A 26,148-nucleotide genomic window follows, 5' to 3' on the forward strand; every position below is an offset into this window, starting at 1 on the left:
TGATGCAATTCTGCAATATTTTATGGTCCTGTAATTAATTCAGAGAAAAGCATTTTGTATATCTCAGGCATTCTTAAATTTCCTTATATTATTTGTCCTTAATACCCCTATATGAAAGTCTATTCCATGTATCAACAGCTTTCCTGTAATTAAGTAATTACGCCATTTACTTCTGAAAGTACTACTCTATTAAATAATGATTTTACATAAAGAGAAAAAAAATGTTAAACAACGTTCCAATTTACTTATATTATCTCATTTGCTTCATTCCTTTGGTATCCTTTGTTGAAGCAGCAACAAACTACTGGTAGCTAGCTGAACATATCTGGTGAGCCAATAACATGAGGTATATGTGTGCATCCTTTTCAATAAAATATATTAAAAGAACAAAACAAATTTGATAATAGAAGTAAATTAGAAAGTTGTTTTAAATCACATGCTCTATCTGAATCATTAAATAAATAAAAATGGGTTTCATGTCCCTTTAATATAATTGTCCAAATATACCTGGCTTCCTATTCTATTAAAAGCTATTGAAACAAACACAAAACATACTTGATATATTCATTAGCTCACCACATTTAGAAATAATTTATGTCTTTATTTAATGAAAGAGATGTATAAAAAAAAAAAAAAAACAACAGTATTCTATTCAATCATAAAAGCTCAATGGTGATGCTTTTGTTCTGCAGTATCCAAATGTTTCTTCATCTTGTACAAACATCATCATTACACTGTGGGAAAAACAAATGGGAAATAGTTTGTAAAACTGGTGGATAGTTATGTTTAATAATAAAAAAAAGTGAATAAACAGAACATACTATATGATAGATGTTGTTCTAAACACATTATACCAATGTCATAATTAGCCGAGTTTCATTTCTGCTTATGAAATTATTGTGTGAAATGCGTAACATCACCAATATTATGTATTTCACATTTTACAGTGTATAAAATGCCTTCTTTAGAATGTCAATCTATTGATGATAATGCTCCATTGTAAAAAAAAGTAATGTTTTAAAATGAATTCTGAATTATAAAGAATAAAATAAACTTATTTGTAACATCAAAAAGGGCGCAGTCAGAATAAACATTACTACAAGATACCTGCTCAGCAAACTGCATTGATAGGTTTTCCTCTGTGAATAATGAAATCCTTACTAAAGTATTTTCTTGACAGAGAGAAAAGGTTTAGTATCTGTAATGTATTTGTATCTGAATTCAAACTGTAAAAGTGAATCAATAAACTGATCAATATGTTGCAATAAATAAACTAATCAATATATTGCGATAACCAAGTGCATATATGTACAGGTTTTGACACCAGGGACATGTAGAATTGGGAGAGAAACCTTACATTTCTTCAATAGCCACAAGTAAAAGTAGATTGGTTATTGGCTCTCATATTTGGTTTATGGAGCTGGACTGGCTGATATCTCAGCTGGTGATATATGTATCCCTGGTGCATTGTGTTATTGGGATCCAGCAAGTGGGTAATAGCAAGTTTTTTCCACTTTTGTATTAGATAACAGTGATTTATTCATTCATAATTCTATAAGATAACTATCAGTTACATTATTATTATTTTTATCTTTACCCTGGTTATCTCTGATTTTTGTTCTTGATGATGTAAAGTTACACAGCTTCCTTTTCTCTTTCTAGGCCTGATTTAGGCTTTTGGATTTACTTTGTATATATTTTGATATTGGTTATTTGTGGTTGTATATGTATAGTCTATATGTATAGTCTATATGTATAGTCTATATGTATAGTGTATATGTATAGTGTATATGTATAGTGTATATGTATAGTGTATATGTATAGTGTATATGTATAGTGTATATGTATAGTGTATATGTATAGTGTATATGTATAGTGTATATGTATAGTTTGATCTGTAGTGTTATGTTGTATGTTGATGACAGAGGGTCTGCAGGCTCAGGATACTTATCTAAGGTGATATGTATGTGGCTGAATGAGAGTTTGCAGGGGCTGGGACTGATCTGAGGTGGGTATGCAGCCGACAGAGGGGAAGCAGGGTTCTGGTCTGAGGTGAAAAGTGAGTATGTGGCTGAAAGAGGAGCTTCAGGGGCTGGAATTTGATCTGGGATGGGTATGCAGCAGAGAGAGGGGCTGCAGGGGATGGTACTGATCTGAGGTGGGTATGCAGCAGAGAGAGGGGCTGCAGAGCTAGGGTTCTGATCTTAGGTGAGATGTGAGTATGTGGCTGACGGAGGAGCTGTGGGGGCTGGGATTTGATCGGAGGTGGGTATGCAGCTGACAGAGGGGAAGCAGGACTAGGGTTCTGGTCTGAGGTGAAAAGTGAGTATGTGGCTGAAAGAGGAGCTTCAGGGGCTGGAATTTGATCTGGGAGGGGTATGAAGCAGACAGAGGGGCTGCAGGGGATGGTACTGATCTGAGGTGCGTATGCAGCAGAGAGGGGGGCTGCAGAGCTAGGGTTCTGATCTTAGGTGAGTATGTGACTGACGGAGGAGCTGTGGGGGCTGGGATTTGATCTGGGATGGGAATGAAGAAGACAGAGGGGCTGCAGGGGATGTTACTGATCTGAGGTGCGTATGCAGCAGAGAGAGGGGCTGCAGAGCTAGGGTTCTGATCTTAGGTGAGATGTGAGTATGTGGCTGACGGAGGAGCTGTGGGGGCTGGGATTTGATCGGAGGTGGGTATGCAGCTGACAGAGGGGAAGCAGGACTAGGGTTCTGGTCTGAGGTGAAAAGTGAGTATGTGGCTGAAAGAGGAGCTTCAGGGGCTGGAATTTGATCTGGGAGGGGTATGAAGCAGACAGAGGGGCTGCAGGGGATGGTACTGATCTGAGGTGCGTATGCAGCAGAGAGGGGGGCTGCAGAGCTAGGGTTCTGATCTTAGGTGAGATGTGAGTATGTGGCTCACGGAGGAGCTGTGGGGGCTGGGATTTGATCTGGGAGGGGTATGAAGCAGACAGAGGGGATGTATGTGGCTGAAAGAGGGACTGCTGGGGCTAGGATGTGATATGGAGGGGGGTATGCAGCTGACAAGAGGTCTGCTGGGAACTTTTGACAGAGAATCACTGACAGAGGGGATGCAGGGTCAGGGGTTTGATTTGAGAAATGATTTTATGTGTCGGTACAAGTAGATTGTCAGTTGGGACACTTTTTTTTAATTTCCAAACCCCCCACAGAAAATCTGGAGACATATTGACCTTGAGGCTGAAGGTTACATATTGATTTTAACCCTTTCATGACAGGGTCATAATGTCTACATCGGAACAACGTGCAGGCAATCGCGAGATTTCAATTATGGGATCGGGTCAGGGGGGCGCCCATACGACACTAGGCATGCCCTCCAGACCGCGATCACATCCAGTAAGCGCCATTGGCTTCAGGAAAGCCAAACGGCTATGCCGTTGTATTCCGCCCTAACAGCGCTAAAGCCTATCGCCGTTTGGACGAAATACAACGCCATAACGGTGCTAAAAGGTTATCTAATGGTTATACTCAGTTTGTTTGTCTGCATGCTGAAATTAAGATTTTTCTATACAATTAATCACGAGTTTAGCTAAACTTAGCATAATGCAAGTTGCACAATAGCCTCTTTGCTCACCTGTGGGCGCTGGCTTGCTTGCACATCAGCAGTGATTCCGAGAGTTTTAACAATAGTTTCCAAAGGTACAAAATCCCCAGGAGAATCTTGTACGAAGTGTAGGATCACATTTTCACCTCCTAAGGGGGAAAGTATAGTCTATTAAATAATTCAGAAATATGCTTGTTTATGCAAATATATACATATAGAAATGTCAATAAATAAGTAAATATGACAAATTCCTGGTTTTAAGGGACAGTCTACTCCAGAATTTGTATTGTTAAAAAAACATAGATAATCCCTTTATTACCCAAGTTTGCATAACTAACACTGTTATATTAATATACTTTTTACCTCTGTGATTATCTTGTATCTAAGCCTCTGTTCTTTTGACAGACTTGCATTTTAGCCAATCAGTGCTGACTCATAAATAACTCCACGGGACTCAGCACAATGTTATCTATATGACAAACATGAACTAGCACAGTCTAGCTGAAAAAAAACAAAAAAACTGTCCAAATGCACTGAGGCAACCTTCAACATAGAAATTAGCATACAAGCCTACCTAGGTTTAGCTCTCAACAAAGAATACCAAAAGAACAAAGCAAATTTCATGATAAAAGTAAATTGGAAAGTTGATTGAAATTGCATGCCCTATCTTAATCATAAGTCTAATTTTGTCTAGACTGTCCCTTTAAAGGAATTTTATATAAAATTTTCATTAAACACTGCATGCAAAACACAATTAAAAAACAAAAACAACAACAACAAAAAACACAGATCCCAGTTACTTATGTCTTTAAAATAAAATTCAAAAATTTTAATTAAGTGATCTTTTAAACCAAGAATTTCCCAGATTATTTGCACTTTAATGAGACGTTTAATGCTAACATTGCTGTGTTTACCTTTTAATTAACTTTATTAAAATACTTATTGGAGAAACAAACACTTAGAATTAAAGGGATAGAAAGATACAAATTTAAATGTGCATTTAAAGTTTATGTAGAAGCATTTTTAACAATATATTTTTGTTAGTAAAAATGCTTCTACATAATAGTTACTACTGTTATTCAGCAGCATACGCACATATGCTGTAAGTGCCAAGTGCACCAGTATTCATCACATAATAAATGTATTAGCAAAGGACTCAGCTACTGAGTTTTGTCGTCTTGACACTGGCAGGTAAGTGGACATGCTCTGGCCAATACAGGTGGCCCTCGGTTTACAACGGTTCAATTTACACCGTTTCAGAATAACAACCTTTTTTTTCAGTCATGTGACTGCTATTGAAAAGCATTAAGAAGCAGTGCATTTATTAAAATAGCCAGTAGGCGGAGCTGTCCGCTTGTGTTGCAGCAAAACCAAGCAAGCTGAAATTAATCAGTTTAACCAGACATGAGCTATTGAGCAGATTTCAAAGGAACAAGATCTTCCTGTCTATAATTCAGTCCAGATTGGAATGCATAGAAAGAACTGTTTGCTGAAAAATGCAAGTGAAGTCTGTGTTGTGTGATTATTTTATTAGGTTTATAATGCTGTTTAGCAAATGTTTTTGTTCATTTAACTTAGTTTAATTATATATTCTGTGTTGTGTGATTATTTTATTAGGTTTATAATGCTGTTTAGCATTTACAGTCTTCATTTCAAAGCTTTAAATATAATGTATTAGGTGTTACTTATGCCAATGTTGAGAGGGGCCTGGAACCTATCTTCCTCACTTCCCATTGACTTACATTATAAACTGGGTTTCAATTTACAACGGTTTCGATTTACAACCATTCCTTCTGGAACCTAACCCCGGCGTAAACTGAGGGCTACCTGTATATAGTATTAAAAACTACTTTTTCATTGAAGATTTAGGATAGTGTGTAGGTATTTGTTTTCATTTGTAAAATGTGGCTAAATTCTGTCAAAAAAGGTACAAATATAAAGAAGAACGGCATTTTTCACTAGAAGTGTAATCACGCAACAACTGTGGGAGGTATAGGTTTTATGGTGAGAAATATCATTATAAAATACAAATAAAGTCTAGAATTTTGTTTTTCAAAGCTTACTGGTGGGCTAAAATTCTAGCATTAAAAGGGACTTTCCAGCCAAAATTGGAATGCACATGGATGCATTTCAGTACTTTCAAAAATGTTTCTAAAAAAAAAAAAAGAAGTTTCGCCGTTTCAAAAGTGTATTTAAGTATGCACTGTGCACCAGCATTTTAAGGACAGTACTTGCTCGGAGAGCCTCAGGTGCTTGTGAGTGAAGCTATGTGTGAGGGGATCTGCTTGAGGCACGACAGCTACTCCACGAAGCTTGGTAGATATATGCACAACAACCGTAACAGGTATGAGCACCACCACTCTTAGATCCTCTTCTGCTGCTCACAGCGATCCTAAAAGTGCAGCATTACACCAGACCGCACACACACACAGTTACTGGGGTGCACACCATAAACGGACAAGCAAGCTGCATAAAATAAACCAAATTGCAAAAAAAGCCAGCACACCAAAGTCACTAATAAAGTATAACAATAATAGTTAATTTTTTCTTTATTGGTGCCTTTGGATTCCGGTCATGTTTAGAATCTGATTTTGTGCAGCAATTCTCCTGCCAAAATAACTCACTAGGAGCTGTGGAATCAGGTTACCAGACCAAATCTTCAGGTCAAACAGGGTCTATACACACATCCAAGGTACATGCTAGTTTGATGTTCCCTGAAATTCAAAATGCCATCCATCTTGTCTTGATATCACCACTGACTTGCAGCCAAAAGCCTTTTAAGTCCAGCTTGCATATTTATCAGTATATTTTCTGTACATTAGCAACCAATATTGCAGAAACATACAGAACCATTAAGGAAGTATGTTACATTATTGATCATCCAGGAAGGTTCCATGGTAAATATTTTTTTTCTTATCAAAAAGAAAAAGAGGCGCCAAATGGTGTGTATCGTTTAAAATTCAGCAGGCCAAGCCCCCAAAAGAATCTTACTTACAAAATTTCCAGCACTTGAGAAGTGCCACAAATGCCTTCTGAACTGTTAGCAGCCGTCCAGCTAGCTGAATTGTATCAGTACTGCTTCAATATTATGCTGTGTGAGACAAAAAACACAAAAGTGCCACAATAGTGTGTATCAGTGTGATCACTTGCAAAAGCGCAACAATTTAAATGTACTCACAGGATATGGGGCACTTGAGAAGTGCCACAAAGACCTCCTGGACACTTATCAGCTGTCCTGCTCACTGCGTTCACCGGTATCCTCTGGGCTCAATTGTTCAGGTCACACAGGCTCCAAAACAGCACCTTGGAATTTACCTTCAGCTCAGTGTATTTTTCAGTGCATATATGGCCAGAAAAATTAAATTAAATGCCAAAAAATGCAGTGCTACTCGTATAATACAAAAATGTTCCAAGGTGCTGTTTTGGAGCCTGTGTGACCTGAACAATTGAGCCCAGAGGATACCGGTGAACGTAGTGAGCAGGACAGCTGATAAGTGTCCAGGAGGTCTTTGTGGCACTTCTCAAGTGCCCCATATCCTGTGAGTACATTTCAATTGTTGCGCTTTCACAAGTGATCACACTGATACACACTATTGTGGCACTTTTGTGTTTTTTGTCTCACACAGCATAATATTGAAGCAGTACTGATACAATTCAGCTAGCTGGACGGCTGCTAACAGTTCAGAAGGCATTTGTGGCACTTCTCAAGTGCTGGAAATTTTGTAAGTAAGATTCTTTTGGGGGCTTGGCCTGCTGAATTTTAAACGATACACACCATTTGGCGCCTCTTCTCTTTTTCTTTTTCTTTTTGAACAGAACCTGTGACTGCCAACATCGATCTGGAATGAGTCTGCTGCCTGGAGATTTACGAAATATCTCTTAGAGTGTGGACTATCTTTTGTTTTAACCGTTAAGGAGATAGTCATATCATTGTAGTATATTACATATACAGTAGTTTCTTTTAAGTCTGTCAATTTATATATATATGCAGGTTGTTATTTTGTTTTTACACTACTTATTGCATTGATACATATCATAGCAATTAGTGATAGGTCTCACAATCATCACTTTGTTGTAGTGCATAGCACATCAATACTGGCAATACAATAGCAGCTAGTATATGAGGGCGCCTCTAATTTTATTTAATATTTTTTTTCTTATGCAGTTGCTTATTTTGCCTACTGGAAATATTGGGGCATATTTATCAAGGTCTGGCAGACTTGATCCGACACTGCGGATCAGGTCCGCCAGACCTCGCAGAATATGGCGAGCAATACGCTCGCCGTATTCAGCATTGCACTAGCAGCTCACAAGAGCTGCTGGTGCAACGCCGCCCCCTGCAGACTCACGGCCGCCAGCAGGGAGGTGTCAATCAACCCGATCGGAGCAGGCCGACAGATTATGGAGCAGCGGTCTTTGTGAACGCTGTTTCATAACTGCTGTTTCTGGCGAGTCTGAAGACTCACCAGAAACACGGGCCATCAAGCTCCTTACGGAGCTTGTTTAATAGAGGCCATTGGCTCTGACTACACATTCAATTAATTTATTTTCCATTATATTTATTTTAATATATGCTCAAGTAAAAGGTTACCAAGCAGCAGTCTCCTTGTTTGTCAAACACAATTGCAGAACATTGATGAGACAGTCCTCAATAGCAGCCAATCAGCATAATGCTGTAACATTGCTGCCCTGGAAAATGTATCTTCATACAAGGCGAGGACCACACAGGGCTAATAATACTTAGGGTGCAGGAACAGCACCGCAGGCAGGCCTGCCCTTTGGGGGGATGGCGAGAGGGGCACCTGCCCTAGGCCCCATGCTTCGGAGAGCCCAGCACTGTGAGTGGTGATGGTATTAGAAGGTAAAATGTACAGCCTGTATTTTGTTTGTAAAGAAGTGTTTATGGTATCAGCATGAGTAATATATGTTTTGTTATTAAAGAACACACTGGATGTTGTGTCACTGGAGCAAGGAATACAAAAGGGAGGAGAATTTGGAGCAAATTTGATGATGGACTGGTGAATGTGTGAGTATGGACTGGTGAATGTGTGAGCATGGACTGGTGAATGTGTGAGCATGGACTGGTGAATGTGTGAGCATGGACTGGTGAATGTGTGAGCATGGAATGGTGAATGTGTGAGCATGGACTGGTGAATGTGTGAGCATGGACTGGTGAATGTGTGAGTATGGAATGGTGAATGTGTGAGCATGGAATGGTGAATGTGTGAATATGGAATGGTAAGTGTGTATGGGGGGTGTTTTTGTCTGTCCCTGATTGACTTTGTGCCCGTCTATTACTGCTTCATGGCATCTAAATAAGAAACAGCTCTTTTTAGGCAAAATACTACATTTATATTATTAATAAGTTATAACTATATACAGAGTGTGTTATTCTTAATACAATTGTATAATAAAAGTGTGAAACTGTGTATAACAAATTTACGTATGACACCGTGAAAATTCGGAGCTAAAAAAAAAAAACGGGACTACCTAGAAATTTTATGGGACCACTAGCTCTTGGGCAACTTTTTCAATATATAGATAGAGAATGACTGTATATATATATATATATATATATATATATATATATATATATATATATATATATATATATATATATATATATATATATATATATATATATATATATATATATATATATATAATACAGACAGACAGCTAGCACTAGTTAAGTCACCTGTTGCTTCAAACAGAAACTTAAAGTGCTGTGCCCCCCCCCCCGAATCTGCTGCCCTAGGCAAGTGCCTTATTTGCCTAGGCCAAATTACATCCCCTACTGCACACAAGTGACAAGTAGCTAATAAAGTTATGATTACATTTTGAATCCAGAATTGATGCACTTTATGTACAGCAGAATATTTCTGGTTTTCACACTTACCTTTGCTCACTATCAACATCCCTCCACTCTGTAGAAGATCTCCTTGGAAATTACCTTGCACACCATCTTCATTTGCCTGCAGAAGGAGGAAGCAAAATATATAGTAAAAAGTATTAATCGGGGACAGCCATATGAGAATATAAAGAAAAGGTCAAATACATATGATACAGATGGGCTAATTCCTTTCATTAGTACAGATAGCGTTGTTTGGTTGATGCAAAATGAATTGTAGGTGTGAAAATAGATCTTTATGATAAGATGTTGGACTTTCAAGAGTACACACTTGTTTGATACTAAATAACAATTGGACGATGCTCTTTTTAACGCTTAAGCAAAAACCTAATCAGAAAATTGTTCTTGGTATTATAAATGTCATATGTGAACAAAAACTATATGAAACAAAAGTTCAAAAAAGGATATAGTTGTCTCAGATGTTTTCTTCAAAGTACGGAGTATTCCAATAATAGGAATTATTCCTAGATGAGTGGGTTATTCTTTCAAGAATAAAAAAAAAAAAGAAGAGGAAAAACAAGACTTTGTTTCTTGTGTTCTGTGATATAGTAAATGCACATTTTATTCTAAAGAATTGATCACTGTATGGAGATAAAAGAAAAGGACAGCTGTATTGAGAGTTCTAAAATATACATTTGTTCTCTCGGAGGAAGATGGTATTTGGTCCACAGGAAATGCAGCAACTGCTATATATATATATATATATATATATATATATATATATATATATATATATATATATATATATATATATATATATATATATATATATATATATATATATATACACACACACACACATACATACACACACATACATACACTTGTACCAAGCAGTTTAGTGTCCCTTTAACTCATAAATAATATTTTTCCATAAATTATGTTGACTTTGCATTGAAAATCCTAAACCACAAAAGCTGTAAATAACTGTGCGTGCAATATTAAATAAAATGATCACACACAGGCACAGAGCGCTATTGAAACTAAATAAAATATTTTGCAAGCACCGAATTTATGTAAATTCTAATCCATTTTTTACCCTTTAAAGTTCAAATCAGAGGTCTAAGTTAAATGCTGATTTTTTTTTTTTTTTTTAAATATTTCACTTTTATTTAACCATAATAAAAAATTAAAAATTTTAAACTATGTTCCTTCATTAAACAACCAATACATTTGGTATTTTCTAACCTTTGTGGTAATCTCCCGAACTTTCTTCCCAAGGGCTGCAGGAACTACAGACAGCGCATTATACCTAGAAGAAAAAAAAGTTTTTTTCTGATGAACAGTTATACTGTAAGCGTTTACAGAACACGAATATGTTTTAAAATACTCCCTATATCATAATTTGGTGCAGAATGACTTGCATCTTATATGCGGAATACCTAACAAATATTAACACCATAAAGACTAGAATATTTCTCCAACTAAAAACCAAGCAACCACAACAGGCCAGCTCAATGGTTGTATTAGGCCCTCCCCAATCTCCTTAATTTATATATTTTTTAGTTTAATATACAAATGTACTTAACAGGGCTTTGTTTGGGATCGAATAACACTTTGCTACATTAGCAGTGCTCCTAACAATCCTGCATGCAGTACGATTGTAACAGTTTGGGACCTTTGTCCTATTGTCCCTTCTATTGCTTTCCCTTCGCTTCTAGTGAAAACTAAACCAAAAAAAAAAAAAAAAACAACAATCAATAGAGAATGTTGTTGATCGATTAGACAATGCGCATGTATACCTGCTCCTGATTGGCTCACCAACTGTATCCTTACCTAGCGTGGCACAGGAGCACAACTTTGACTATACATTTGAAGGGGTTAAAATAAAGAAATTGGTTTAGAAATGAATTATTCTAACAAAAAAAAAGAGCATTTTATTTTTATACTGGAATGTCCCTTTAATGTCAAAATATTAGAAAGGTAATCTGGGAATATCAAAAGTTCACCCCTAAATGCCCCAACTCCAACCCTAACCATCTAGCAACACCCAAGGATTATATCAACAAGACCCCCTGTTTTCTGCCCCTATAAATCAGACTGTTGAGAGTATGCGTAATTATGATGTTGTATGGAAGCATTTGCTATGGTCATATATTCATCCTCTACCTATCCACAACTGTAAAACACATTATGGCCAGGCCCAGACTATGGCAAGGAAAATCCCTACAAGGAATCTTTGTGGAATGACTTGAAGTGTCTGAACTATGGACACAGGTCTTCATTCAACAAACAAGATATTGATTGAATACATTTTGAAGTGGTTGACAGGCCTTTTCTTGGTTGATAATCATTTCTATATGGTCTGTTGAGTTGTGAATGACTGTTATAAATGATAGGGTAAGAATAGCCTTGAGTGGGGGGGGATCATGAATAAGGGTAGTACCCTTTTGTGTCTGTTGAGTATTTTAGGGACTTTTCACTGGGTTACAGTATGTATTACAACAGGGGATTCATACTGTACACAAGGTAGTTTAATAGGTTGGAATGGCACCCAACGTTGCAGTGAATTAGATTTTCGGTGGGGAGGAGGTATTTATGCGGAGACTATGTGGTTTCTGTTTATATAGTGGTGGTATTGAGGTGATTATTAAGATAAAGAGTAATGGGATATCCAGGTTTTATTTAGGCTGGAATATCACTGTTATAGTTCATTAGATAGCAGATGTTCCAGGAGAACAGAGAATCCCTCAATATTTGGGGATGAGCAATAAATTAAACATTGGTCAAATTAAATTATTGAGTTTGATATCTCTTTTTTCTAATGATCACACTTTACAACTTACAAAATAATTTGTCTGATGATATATTTGAGCACTGACCTTTTGAATCCTAGATCTTTGTAACTCTGCTTAGATTCATCTAGATATATTTCTGAAAAAGAAACTTTTATGAGATTTATGCAACATACCATGAAGAGATGTTATCTGGAAATATAATCCTGTTAGACTATGTATATATGGAATTAGTGCTCATAAAAGAGTTCTCTAGTAAATAGAATATGTAAAGCTCCTTTAAGTGAGCGGACAGTTGTGTAAGAGTCCACAAAACACACTTGAGAGTAAATATTAACTAAATATGTTTTAAAGATGTAAATGTATTAAAGACTTATTGTAGGTACAAAGATCAAGAAGATATGAACAAATCCCAAGTTCTGAAAAGTAACGCATAAGAAAGATAACTTTTTATTGTCTTCATACACTCATGGTAAAAAGCAATATTTGGCTTGTTTTAGATCAATAATGTCTGACTCAAGCATCCATGAGCACAAACAAGTTTAAAGGAACTAAAAAACACAACATTTTTCTTTCATGATTCAGACACAACATTCAATTTAAAAAAAAAAAAAAACATCCAATGCCCAAGGCAGAACATGCTGTTATCTGAGATGTCATCACAGAAAATGCAGCATATCTGCAGAAAGTGTGGGACACATGCAGGAACTGTTAACACTTTCACTTTGCAGCTCTGCTTCACATTTACTGTTCTTATCAAACAGAGCTGTGCTCAGGGTGCATTGTGTAAGTGCATCCATAGCAAAGTGCTGTTTGAAGAGAACAGTCAAATATAGAGCAGTGCATTTATTGTTGACTGACTCTCAGGAAGTTGTTCAGCCATGTCCCCTAGCCTTTCTGACTTCTGAATGTAAGATATTCTTGTGAGCAATACACCTTTTTATTACAATATGTCTACCTTTTAATTATGTGATGCTAAGGGAACAAAATTATTCAAGACATTTTAAAAACTTAAGAATTTTTTTTTGTCTGTAGCTAATTTGAAATGCAATTTTCAAATGCTGCACTATTTTAATAAAACTTAAAAAATTGCATTAATTTCCAGTTATTCAACACATTGCAATTGAACTGGTGCTCTAATGTATCTGTCTAATTTAACATTTTATTTTATTTCAAAAGCACTTGCAAAAATATGTTCACTAAAAAAAATATATATAATCGCAGAAAGTGAAGAAAAGTTCTGCCTTTGGGTTTCCAATTTACTTTTATCAAATTTTCTTTGGTTTCTTGCTATCCTTTGTTGAAAGGCAGGGATGTAAGCTCAGTAATGTGCACGTGTCTGCAGCAGTTTTGCAGCAATGTTATACATTAGCAAGAGCACTAGATGACAGCACTATTTCCTGTTATGTAGTGTTCCAGACATGTGCACGCTACTTATCTAGATATCTCTTCAACAAAGAAGAACATGAGAATGAAGCAAATTTGAGAATATCTGAATCTTAAAGGGACACTGAACCCAAATTTTTTCTTTTGTGATTCAGATAGAGCATGAAATTTAAAACAACTTACTAATTTACTCCTATTATCAAATTTTCTTTATTCTCTTGGTATCTTTATTTGAAATGCAAGAATGCAAGTTTAGATGCCGACCCATTTTTTTGAACAACCTAGGTTGTCCTTGCTGATTGGTGGATAAATACATCCACCAATAAAAAAAAAATTGTCCAGAGTTCTGAACCAAGAAAAAAAAGCTTAGATGCCTTATTTTTCAAATAAAGATAGCAAGATAACGAAGAACATTTGATAATAGGAGTAAATTAGAAAGTTGCTTAAAATTGCCTGCTCTATCTGAATAACGAAAGAAAAAAATTTTGGGTTCAGTGTCCCTTTAAATGAAACCATTTCAGTTTGATGTCCTTTTAAAAGCCCTCACTGTTCGAGGATTTCAGATAATCAGGTTTTCTCTCCAATTGTCTCAGTGCGGATGTGCAGAGATATATTTAAATGATGTTCTGTTTGCCATGATTAAGTCTAGATTTCTGATTTAGACTAAGATTATATAGATACTCAAAAATATGCATTGTTACTAATCTGTAACTATAATGATCATTAAATTTACTTAAAAGTAACAGTAAGCACATTGCAATTACAAGACATTTCTGTTGTGTTGATGAAGAATAATATAGCAGATTAAAACAAATTAACATATTTTTTTACTGCAATTATTTTTTCAATAGCCACACTTCACCCACCATTTGCCTATTTTGAAGGAGCCAATCTGGGCTTTAGTCTGCAGACAAACGGGCTAGCCACTGTCATAGTTTTTGTATAAAGTGCATTGTTTTGTAGTTGTTATCTGATAAAGACCATTAGGAACGGATATGTAGCAGGGTTATAGCCTTGAGAAGTCAGCAAGTGCATTTCAAGTTCTGAGAAAAAGAAATTGCTCAATCTTCTAAGCTAAATTATAGAAAAAGGGGACTAAATAAATAATGAAAGTATATTGCAAAGCTGTTTCATTATGCATAATTTAACATTTTTTATAAAAATATTAAAGGACCAGTCAACACAGTAGATTTGCATAATCAACAAATGCAAGATAACAAGACAATGCAATAGCACTTAGTCTGAACTTCAAATGAGTAGTAGATTTTTTTTCTGACAATTTTAAAAGTTATGTCTTTTTCCACTCCTCCTGTACCATGTGACAGCCATCAGCCATTCACAAATGCATACACGTACCATGTGACATCCATCAGCCATTCACAAATGCATACACACTTATTCTTGCACATGCTCAGTAGGAGCTGTTGACTCAAAAAGTTTAACTATAAAAAGACTGGGCACATTTAGTTAATGGAAGTAAATTGGAAAGTTGTTTAAAATGGCATGTTCTATCTGAATAATGAAAGTTTAATTCAGATTGAGTGTCCCTTTAAGGTGCTTACTTTCCCTTTAAAAGGACATAAAGCACTTCATAAACAATGGACAATAAATGCTAAATACATGGTAGCCATAATGATTTATTGAAAGCCAAGATTAGCCTGAGAATAAACTTTTTTTTTTAAATTAAATAATATTAGTTATGAAAATATTAAAGAAGTCAATAAAATATTTTAGTTGCATAAAGTAACCAGTGCTGATATGGTGTAACCTTGGCTTCTCTAGCTTTGAAAGGACATTATCATATATTTTGTTTTGATGCCAGTTAGGGACGGTTATAAATAAGCAACTACTAAGGTAACAGTCTCACAGTGGTTACATTCCTCTTAAATATCCAAGAAACAAAAAGATTCCAGCCTCCACAACAAATAAAAGACCTTTATTTTTCCCATATGGGGTCCCAGAACAAATATACAACGTTTCAAGCCAGTATTAGGCCCTTAGTCATAATACATGACTAAGGGCCTAATACTGGCTTGAAACGTTGTATGTTTGTTCTGGGACCCCATATGGGAAAAATAAAGGTCTTTTATTTGCTGTGGAGGCTGGAATCTTTTTGTTTCTTGGATATTGAAGTGGACTTGGCAAGTCTAGTATTCCGTGCCCCACACAGACAAGAAAGGTGTGCTGTTTTCCACTTTCTTTGAAAACTACATTCCTCTATAAACCATTTGCTATAATTTGTATGAAATGTAATAAAAAGGACGTTAAAGTCTTGTTATATATATGCATATTAAAAGGGATCCCTCAAGATCTCCAGATTCTAGAAATGCTAATTTTTTATTTTTCTCTTTATGTACATTCCCTATATTTCTGGATGTGAAGGAGAGACAAGCTCAGTAAAATATAGCACTGCATTACATGAGGGTTTTGACAGTTTATTCTTTGCATTTTAATTTATTTTAAAACTTTAGAATGTCCTATAAGTGTTATTACACATAAGATAAGCTTTGTATATAAGTCATTTACATTCTGTATATAGCTGTGTTTTTAGGATTGTGGTTTTACAAATTCTGATTGTACTTTAAATGTTTCTGTGTAACTTTAACAAATGAGGATTATACTTTATATATATATATCTTTTATAAATGGCACTTTATTTTTTTCTCTGTGACTCCTCCTGGACAGAAGAGTTTCCTGGGCTAGAGACAATAGTTATCGGGATATGTCTAAAGCTGTCTGACAATTAAATGTACAGTTGGAGATATTATATATATATATATATATATATATATATATATATATATATATATATATATATATATATATATATATATATATATATCACCAGTTACAAAATGTCAGAGCACATGGTCAGTAAAGAACTGTATTTTCTTTTTCATTAAAATCTATAAAAAAAATAAAAATGTTCATGGTAAAGAATTCATTTTTTCATCTTATAATATTTATTTTGACATATTCTGAGGACAAAATGATCTCATGTAACAAGAGATGGATAAGTATTTACTTCTATACCATTATATATATATGTACTTATATAAATGTTGAATATGTGTTAAAACCAACTATGGATTTGTGATAACACTGTAAAGGGCTATACAAATAAAGATCAGTCCGTGATTTATTACTTATTACAACTTATTGGTAAAAACCATGGGTTATTTTATTTCAAAAATGGTTAAAGTAATGTATATATGTTATCTGGCCAATGAAAATGTGTAGGAGACATTTATTCACAAAGTTATATTGTACTCAACAACAAAATAAACCAGTTTCAAGAATAAGCCGTTATTTGAAACATCTACTATATTAAATATTCTCACCTCCTTTAAAAAAATTACCATCCAAGAATTCTTTCAGTCCAACATTTTCTGGTCCGATTCCTACAAGACGTATCTGGTTGGAATCCAATGAGTCTTTCAGTTTACTGACATCCTTCGCAATCCAGCGACAAATTTGGCAGCCAAACCTTCGTAAGAAAAATAGGACAGTGGTCTGGTCTTTCCAGAAAGATTTCAGCTCTAGCATCTAAAAAAAAAAAAAAGGAAGTATAACATGATTAATTAACAGTAGAGCTAAAAACAACATAGAAATAAACTGTGAAAGAGTAAATTTAAATTGTAACAGAAATAAACATTATCATACTGAGAAAACAAATTATAGGGGTATAATTTAGTATAAAAAAAAAAAATCTGTTTAAAAGTTTATTGATTGGTTTAATATCTTAAATGGGAATAAAAGAGCAAAAGGAAACTAATGTGTTGGGGTATTTTACTATTATTTTATGGCTTGCATAACTTCGTATTAAACCCCTGCAGTATCTTATGAAGGGCTTGCTTCCATTGAGCCGTAAAAAATGCATCCATAAGCTACCAAAGTAGTTTACTGTTCCATTTTAGTACCAGGTTTCCATTGGATATTTTGCGCATTGCGTGCAGTCACCCTTTTCATGTAGGTGTATTTAACGTTGTGTTAACTCTGCCTCCCGACATCAGATTTCTTGAAACTCAAGTTAGTTGCTATGGTAATCTGACCTTACACTATAAAATGTAGGTTTAGTGTCAGTGCTCCTTAACGGAGATCACCTCTAGAGAAACAAAAAGGTACACTTATTTATAATACATTTTTTTTATTTTATTTTTTAACTATAAGCAAATACTATTTTTTTATTATAATTATATTTTCCACTTTATTAATATATGTATTGCTGCCCTAGGCATAGGTCTAGTTTGAATTCTGTAGATATGTGCTTGAATATATTTTTATATTTAAATACATACGTGCAACTATTCCAATCTATGGAGCAAAAATAAATATTACATATTATAAAAAAAAAAAATTCTACATTGAAACATTTGCATTGTTTGCAAGATTTAAAATTTCAATGGGAACTAGGCTTCAAAAAGCTCTCCTCTGATACTTTTACTTGAGCTGGGTGTAATTTTTCTCAATGTAATCGACAGCCTCCGACAGTGTATTAACAGTTTGCACTTTCATTGGAAACCTGGTATAAAAGTTGTCTAAAATGACTTTTAATATTCTCTATGGGACGCAAAATTATTATATTGAGGTATAAAGCTCAATTGGAAGCGGTTGATAAACGAAATTGCTTCCTACAGCATATTTATCAGTTTGTGACCTCGCACAAACCTAATTGTGATTCAATGGGAACGACCCCTTAGTTTTTGAGCTTTCCTATATGCTGAAGAATCTATTGCGCCCTCAAACACCCAGCAACAATGTTTGCTCCTTTTTACCAGTGAAGCAGGGGCGAGTCATAACTCCACCCATCCAAGGGATTGCTGATTTGTAATAGAAATGAATAACAAAAACATCTGGAGAGTATAAGAGTGGAAAGGTATTATGCCATTTAACCACTTCTCAAAATATGTGGCCCTTCTAAATTCCTGCTGCCCTCTACACAGGCCTAGCTGCAGAGATAAAAATATACCTTCTATAAAACATTAAAATATAATTTTCTTAAGCAACGCTGCCACATATCATTCCTTCCAGTTAGAGTGCTCAAATTATGGACATTAATAAATAAATGTCATTCCACATAAACAAATTAAACATAATTTCCATGTAGTATTCCGTTTGTGTAAAAACCAAACAAACATGTTTTGCACCATACTCCCTGGGAAAGATAAAACTCAGTTTCTGTACTTAAAGGACAACTACAGTAAAATTGCATAACCAACAAATACATAATAAAGAGACAAGGCAACAGTACTTTTTTCTGATAAAGTAAAAAATATATTTCAATTAGCCGGTCCCCTGTATCATGTGACAGCAATCAGCTAATCATAGACTCATATACTGTGGAATCTTGCACATGCTCAGTAGGACATGGTGCCTCAGAAAGTGTGCATATAAAAAGACTGCACAAATGCATAATGGAAGTAAATGAAAAAGTCTTGTAAAACAAAATGCTCTGTTTGACTCATGGAAGTTTAAAAAAGGGCAGTATACTCTAAAAAAGTTAAATTTAGTGTGTTTCCAATTACTATTTTTTTACCAGCTGCAGAGTATAAAATGTATGAGATTTGCTTTTTTAGGGCTTATTTGTGTATATGAATTAGCTGGTTTTGTGTTTTGAAGCTACAACCTAATAAAATGGGTTGAGCTTGTAGGTATAATCAGATCTCATTACATTATCACATTGTGTACATATACCTGCTTCTTTATCTTATATCTGTCCATAAACCAATCACCAATACTTGGAGAGAACAAAAATAAAATGTTATTACCTTATCTCTTCTATAACCCACTGGGAGTGTAATTTCTTCTACTCACTGTGTTAACATAGCTTGGCCTCAAGGCCAAAAACTTTCAGGATGGGTGGGGATACCACAGGCTAAATAAACTATTTCAAATGTCAATATAAGGGTAATGGGAATATTTGTAAACAATTTAATACACTCCAGCAGGTAAAGTGGATCATTGGGAACAAATAAAAGAGTAGAACATTTTTGAGTAAACTGTGCCTTTAATTTTGAATTTAGTATCCCTTTAAAAGGACATGGAAGTCAAAATTATACTTTCACGAATCAGATAAAAAAAAAATGCAGAGACTTTTCAATTCACTTTTATTATCAAATGTAATTTGGCTACACACATATGTCTCTTGTAACTGTCTCACCAGATGTGTTCAGCGAGGTTCCAGTAGTACATTACTACAATGGAGCTGACTTTAACTGTGTGTTTAACACCATTGCAGGGAATAAATGCATTATTATATGCATGCAGCAATGGAATAATAAAATGATTTAACCCATTAAATAATTTCCATTGTTAGAGAGTTTGACTCTAATTGGGACTTCCAGCCACAGCCGCCTTTTAAAAGAATTTAGGGCCTAAAATTTGCCTTTTCCAAAAAAAATTTGAGGAACTTCGTAGTACTGATAAGACATCTTAGTTTATCTTGCAAGACACAAGATTATCTAAGGGGGTCTATTCATTAAAGTGAATGTAAACTTTCATGAATGAGTGTCCAGTTTTTAAAAATGCTATTAAAAACAGGGGCACTTTCATTCATGAAAATTTACATTGCAGCGGGTTTTTTTTTTTTAAATACTTAACTTTTTTCTGCAGCAAAGCAGGATCGGTGATGCCCCGTCCGCTTCTCATGCTGTACTTAGCACAGCAATGACGAAACCGGCTTCCTCCAATCACGGCGTGGCCTCACTAGATGGACGCTCTGGGGTGCACGCCATGACTGGAGGAAGCCTGGATCGCTGGTCCGACTTTGCTGCAGAAAAAGGTAAGTATTAAAAAACTAAACGCTGCAATGTAAAGTTTCATGAATGAAAGTGCCCCTGTTTTTAATAGTATTTAAAAAAAAATCATACAAGTTCACACTTACTTTAAAGGGTTAGGAAAGTCAAAATTAAAGGGATATGAAACCCACGTGTTTTCCTTTCATGATTAAAGAGCATGCAATTTTAGCAACTTCTAATTTACTTTTATTATTTAAAAAAAAAAATTGTTCTCTTGGTATCTTTATTTGAAAAAGCAGGAATCTAAGCTTAGAAGCTGGCACATTTTTAGTTCAGCACCTAGGTAGCCCTCTCTAATTGGTGGCTACATGTATTATCAAATTTGCATTGCATGATATTATTTGTTGAAGAGATACTTAGGTAGGTGTCTGGAGCGCCACAGAGCAGGAGATAGTGTTGCTATCTAGTGCTCTTGTAAATGGATAACATTCTTGCAAAACTGCTGCCATATAATGCTCCTGACACAAGCAAGCTCCTGAGCTTACATAACTGCTTTTCAACAAAAGATACAAAGAGAACCAAGAAAATTAGATAGTAGAAGAAACCTGTTTAATATTGCAGATTCTATCTGAATCATGAAAGGAAAAAAAATGTGGTTTCATATCCCTTTAATTTATTGCAAGAATGCAGATTTATTTTTTTACAATGTGTTCTATGTCCCTTTTAATGTTACAATTCTTTTTAAAATAATTACATTTACATAAAAAGATACAAATGAATTTATTACATCAACTGAGCTATGTTTTAGTCTTTTATATAAAGTGTCTGCAAACTTCCAATAGGGTTAAAAAAAAACATTGATACTGATTGTAACATTGTACATAATGCTGGAAAAAATATATAATGCTTATTAAATAATATGAAATAATTATTTAATACCCAATATGGTGCTCCACAGAATAAAGGAAAACAATCAGAACACATTGTATGTAGCATAATGAATGATGAAATCAATGCCCCTGATTACAGCTGCAGTCACTGGGTGTGGGGGATTTTACATCTGAGCATCTACAACTAATACAATGTACCTAATATTCTAATCTTATTTCTTCAACTAAAGATCAGAAATTAATTATATTTCTCTGCAATGTGACATTTTAGACAATGTTATATTTAAATCCACTTTTTAATGAGAATCTAAAGAACAGTTTAATGTCATTACAAAATAATATAAATAATAATCATGAATTTTTCAGTTTAACGCCACTTTGCATGACAATACAGGACTGGCTAGTTTGTGTAATAGATCAGGCTAATAAAGAGTTAATTAGCTGCCTCCGCCCTTGTGCGCCATCAAATTGTTACCTCTCCGGTCAGGGCATTTTTCACCAGGATCGCTCCAACCTTAGCCAGATCCACAGAAGCCATTGTGGTTAGCAGTAAACAGGGCAGACAAGTGGCAGAATTCACCCGATTGACCCGGACTGTATAAAATAATGATCGCTGCAGTTACACAAGAGTTCTAAAGCTGTTACATTGTATTTGTGCGTTACATAAATATCCAGCCAATAGGAAAGCAGCACGAGGAGAAGGCGGGAACTGCGGGTTGATATTGGGCGGTGGGCGGGGCTTTGTTGTATAAAGCTCAGCTGACAAAGGTCGTTTTGTTGTTACACAAGTTCTCTATGTAACTATAACTTATAAATGGGCTGCTCTGTGACAGAAGTCATTTGATGTGAGATAAGGAGTGACAGGATACTGAATAAAGCCCTGCAGTGAGGTGCAGGAGAAAGGGAAAGATAGGAAATAGAAAATTAAATAGAAAATAAAAAGGAGAGCTGGATAATATTCAGCGATAGACTCTTTTAGCCAGAACAGTCATAGCAGCACTCTTTGCATTAACCCCTTAGTGATCACAGAACTTTTCCATTTTCTGTCCGTTTGGGACCAAGGCTATTTTTACATTTCTGTGGTGTTTGTGTTTAGCTGTAATTTCCCTCTTACTCATTTACTGTACCCACACATATTATATACTGTTTTTCTCACCACTAAATGGACTTTCTAAACATACCATTATTTTTATCATATCTTATAATTTACTATAAAAAAAAATTATAAAATATGATGAAAAAATTTAAAAAAACACACTTTTTCCAAATTTGACCCCCAAAATCTGTTACACATCTACAACCACCAAAAAAACACCCATGCTGAATAGTTTCTAAATTTTGTCCTGAGTTTAGAAATACCCAATGTTTACATGATCTTTGCTTTTTTTGCAAATTATAGGGCAATAAGTACAAGTACTACAAAGAAAGGTATTAGGAGCAGCGCTACCAAAACTAGAAGTATTAATCAATAAGAAAAAGGGGAGAACAATAGCATATTTCACTAATAAATATTGTTTAATAAACACATGAAAAGACTAAATATAATCAATTAATATATAACTTTATAAATAACATGAAATATAAATATTACACAGTGACTTTGTTTATCCTTAAAATTGGGCATATTTTTTTCATTATGTACCTATTGTTATAGAATGATATTTTCATCAATTCTGTGACATTTTTATGAATTTTAGGATCAGATAATCACCTATTAAAGGGACATTAAACTCAACATTTTTCTTTCATTATTTAGACAGAGAATACAATTTTCACCCACATTCCAATGTACTTCTATTATCTAATTTGCTTAATTCTTTAGATATCCTTTGTTTAAGAATTAGCAAATTAGCAATGCACATGGGTGGGCCAATCACACAAGGCATCGGTGTGCAGCCACCAATCAGCAGCTTCTGAGCCTATCTAGATATGCTTTTCAGCAAAGAATATCAAGAGAATTAAGAAAATTAGATAATAGAAGTAAATTAGAAAGTTGTTTAAAATTGCATGCTGTTTCTAAATCATGAAAGAAAAAAAATGGGTTTAATGTCCCTTTAACTATATTAAACATATATTTTTAATTTCTGTGTGACCGGTCACTTTATATTTCATGTTATTTATAAAGTTATATATTAATTGATTATATTTAGTGCCACATCAATTGTCTTTTCATGTGTTTATTAAACAATATTTATTAGTGAAATATATTCTCCCCTTTTTCTTATTGATGAATACTTCTAGCTCTGGTAGCGCTGCTCCTGATACCTTTCTTTGTACATTTTTAACCCTTTAACGACCATTAGGGAGAGTTGTTAATCTGGAACAGCTTGAAGTGTTTGCTGGTTTGCGCTGTTGAATATATTTCAGTTTTTTGAATAAATACAAGTAGCACTTCGCTATTTCCAAACCATTTTTTTTTTTTCAAAATTAGCGCTAGTTACATTGGAACACTAATATCTGTCAGGAATCCCTGAATAACCCTTGACATGTATATATTTTTTTTTTAGTAGACAACCCAAAGTATTAATCTAGGACCATTTTGGTATATTTCATGCCACCATTTTACCGCCAAATGCGATCAAATAAAAAAAAACGTTAACTTTTTCACTAACTTTTTCACAAACTTTAGGTTTCTCACTGAAATTATTTACAAACAGCTTGTGCTATTAAGGCAAAAATGGTTGTAAATGCTTCTCTGGGATCCCCTTTGTTCAGAAATAGCAGACATTTATGGCTTTGGCATTACTTTTTGGTAATTAGAAGGCCGCTTAATGCCACTGCACACCACACTTGTATTATGCCCAGCAGTGAAGGGGTTAATTGGGTAGCTTGTAGGGTTAATTTTAGCTTTAGTGTAGTAGACAACTCAAAGTATTGATCTAGGCCCATTTTGGTAGGGGTTAATTAGGTAGCTTGTAGGGTTACTTTTAGCTTTAGTGTAGAGATCAGCCTCCCACCTGACACATCCCACCCGCTGATCCCTCCCTGACCCCCCCTCAAACAGCTCTCTTCCCTCCCCCACATTACAATTGTCACTGCCATCTTAAGTACTGGCAGAAAGTCTGCCAGTATAAAAATAAAGTGTTTTTTTTAAAGATTTTTTTAAAAAATATATATTTTAGATAAAGTGTAGGATCCTCCATTACCCCCCAACCGCCCTGACCCCCCCCCCCCAAACAGCTCTCTAAGCCTCCCCCCTCAACCTATTGGTCGCCATATTAGGTACTAACAGCTGTCTGCCAGTACCCAGTTTACTAACAAATTTTCCTTTTTTATTAAAAAACAATATATAAAAAGTTCATTTTCTGTAGTGTAGTGTAGCTCCCCCCCAATACCCTACCCCCCCTCCCACTCCCCGATCCCTTTCCAAAAAATTTTCCCCTCTCCCTCCAAACATTTATCCCCTCTCCCTCCATCGGTAATTGATTACCATGCACGTGCGTGCCCCTGAGTCCCGCCCCCTTGCATGCTCACGTCTGATACGTGACCGATCAGGAACGTGCACCAGCGATGGGCTGTCCACCCGCCTCCCTCTCTGCATCGGTAACTCTGCAAACTTATTTCTGCAGTGCCCCACTCATGGGGCATGCAGAAATAGTGCGATCTCGCTAAAAATAGCGAGATTGCGGCACAGAGAAACCCAGGACTGCAGCTGTCCTTAAGGGCATAACGACCAGCGTCATACAGGGTACAACGCTGGTCGTTAAGGGGTTAAACAATTTCAAAGAAGCAGTAGATTTTTTTCTGACAAATTTCAAAATTTGCTTCCATTTCCTACCCCACTTGCATCATGTGACTATCGTCAGCTAATCACAGACTCATATGTACTGTATATACTATAACATCTTACACATTTTCAGTAGGAGCTGGTGCCTTAGAAAGTGTGTATATAAAAAGACTGTGCTCAATTTGATAATTAAAGTAAACTGGAATGTTGTTTTTTGTTTGTAAATTGCTTTATCTGAATCATAAAAGTTTAATTTTGAATTTAAATGAAATAATTTTTATTACCCACGTTCCCAAACCCAAAACAACAGGGAAAATACAGACATTAAATCCTGTAGGTACATCTAATAGTAGAAAATAATCAGTACATAGGGAAGAAAAATGTTTCGTTAGAGTCCTTCATATAACGAGGGAGGCCTCTAGGTATAGGGGCTCCTCTCAGTCTTTCTGTATAATTTTCCAAGTGTCTGAGAGAGGTTAAAGACCGATCAACAGCTATAGAATAAGCCATATCAGTCTCTATCGGGCCTCTCAACCTTCTTGTGGGGTGGGATTAGTTTTTCTTTAAAGTCTCCTGAGCTATATTATTGTCCAGTTGCCATCACAGCATCTTTAGTAGGAGACTTGCAGGAGTGGGGGGTAATATAATGAACATAGAAAACGTCCAACTTTAACCATTCTCAGTGACAATTTCTAAAGGATCCTGGTTTTAACCCATCTGAGAATGATCAATAATACATAACAATTTGTTAACATAACACAAAAGAATAACAGGTAACAATAAATGCACGAAATACATATATTGGTTGGAGTTCAGCAATGTGCTCTATATCTCCAAGCTCTTGTCTGAAAATCATGTGCCCCTCCAACCTTTCAACTAAGCTATCTAGCTTTATGTGTCCACCACTTTTCTGCTGTCAAAACCTTTCATTAAGGCTCCCCTTTGCTGCTTCCCCTCAGTCTCCCGCCTCTGCACTGCGAATCGTTTTATTATTATCTGCTAGTATCCAATAAAACCATACTTTTTGGAATGTGGATTCTGTGCTCTGAATGAATGCCGCTGACTCATACATTTTATAAACCAGTTGGATCTTATTCAAAACTTCTGACCAGGATGGAATCTCTGTTTTCCAGTACTTGGCTATAACTGTTCTTGTGGTGGTGCATAGAATTCTAATAAAGGTGTTAATGTCTTT

The 26,148-nt window shown here is 35.3% G+C and overlaps 1 protein-coding gene across 1 annotated transcript; it reads right to left on the reverse strand.

Moving 5' to 3' along the window:
* Positions 1–580: 580 nt before the first annotated feature.
* On the reverse strand, positions 581–21,906 carry PRXL2B (peroxiredoxin like 2B). The gene is made up of 7 exons (XM_053690344.1): positions 21,702–21,906; positions 16,941–17,145; positions 12,301–12,352; positions 10,667–10,730; positions 9,467–9,542; positions 3,598–3,716; positions 581–734 (listed from the first exon to the last, which is right to left on the reverse strand). Exons 1-7 carry the CDS (start codon positions 21,762–21,764, stop codon positions 708–710), a joined length of 606 nt encoding a protein of 201 aa, XP_053546319.1. The 5' UTR covers positions 21,765–21,906; the 3' UTR covers positions 581–707.
* Positions 21,907–26,148: the final 4,242 nt, after the last annotated feature.

Source organism: Bombina bombina, chromosome 8 (genome assembly GCF_027579735.1).
Source record: "Bombina bombina isolate aBomBom1 chromosome 8, aBomBom1.pri, whole genome shotgun sequence".
Lineage (NCBI taxonomy): Eukaryota > Metazoa > Chordata > Amphibia > Anura > Bombinatoridae > Bombina > Bombina bombina.

Bases quoted from the DNA above. Each gene is read 5' to 3' on its own strand.
- PRXL2B (XM_053690344.1), bottom strand. From the start codon at position 21,764: ATGGCTTCTGTGGATCTGGCTAAGGTTGGAGCGATCCTGGTGAAAAAT. The intron at 10,731-12,300 runs GTCAGTGCTCAA...TTTTTCTTCTAG, and splicing joins AAAGATCTAGGATTCAAAAG to GTATAATGCGCTGTCTGTAG. The intron at 9,543-10,666 runs GTTAGAAAATAC...CTCCTTCTGCAG, and splicing joins TTCGGGAGATTACCACAAAG to GCAAATGAAGATGGTGTGCA.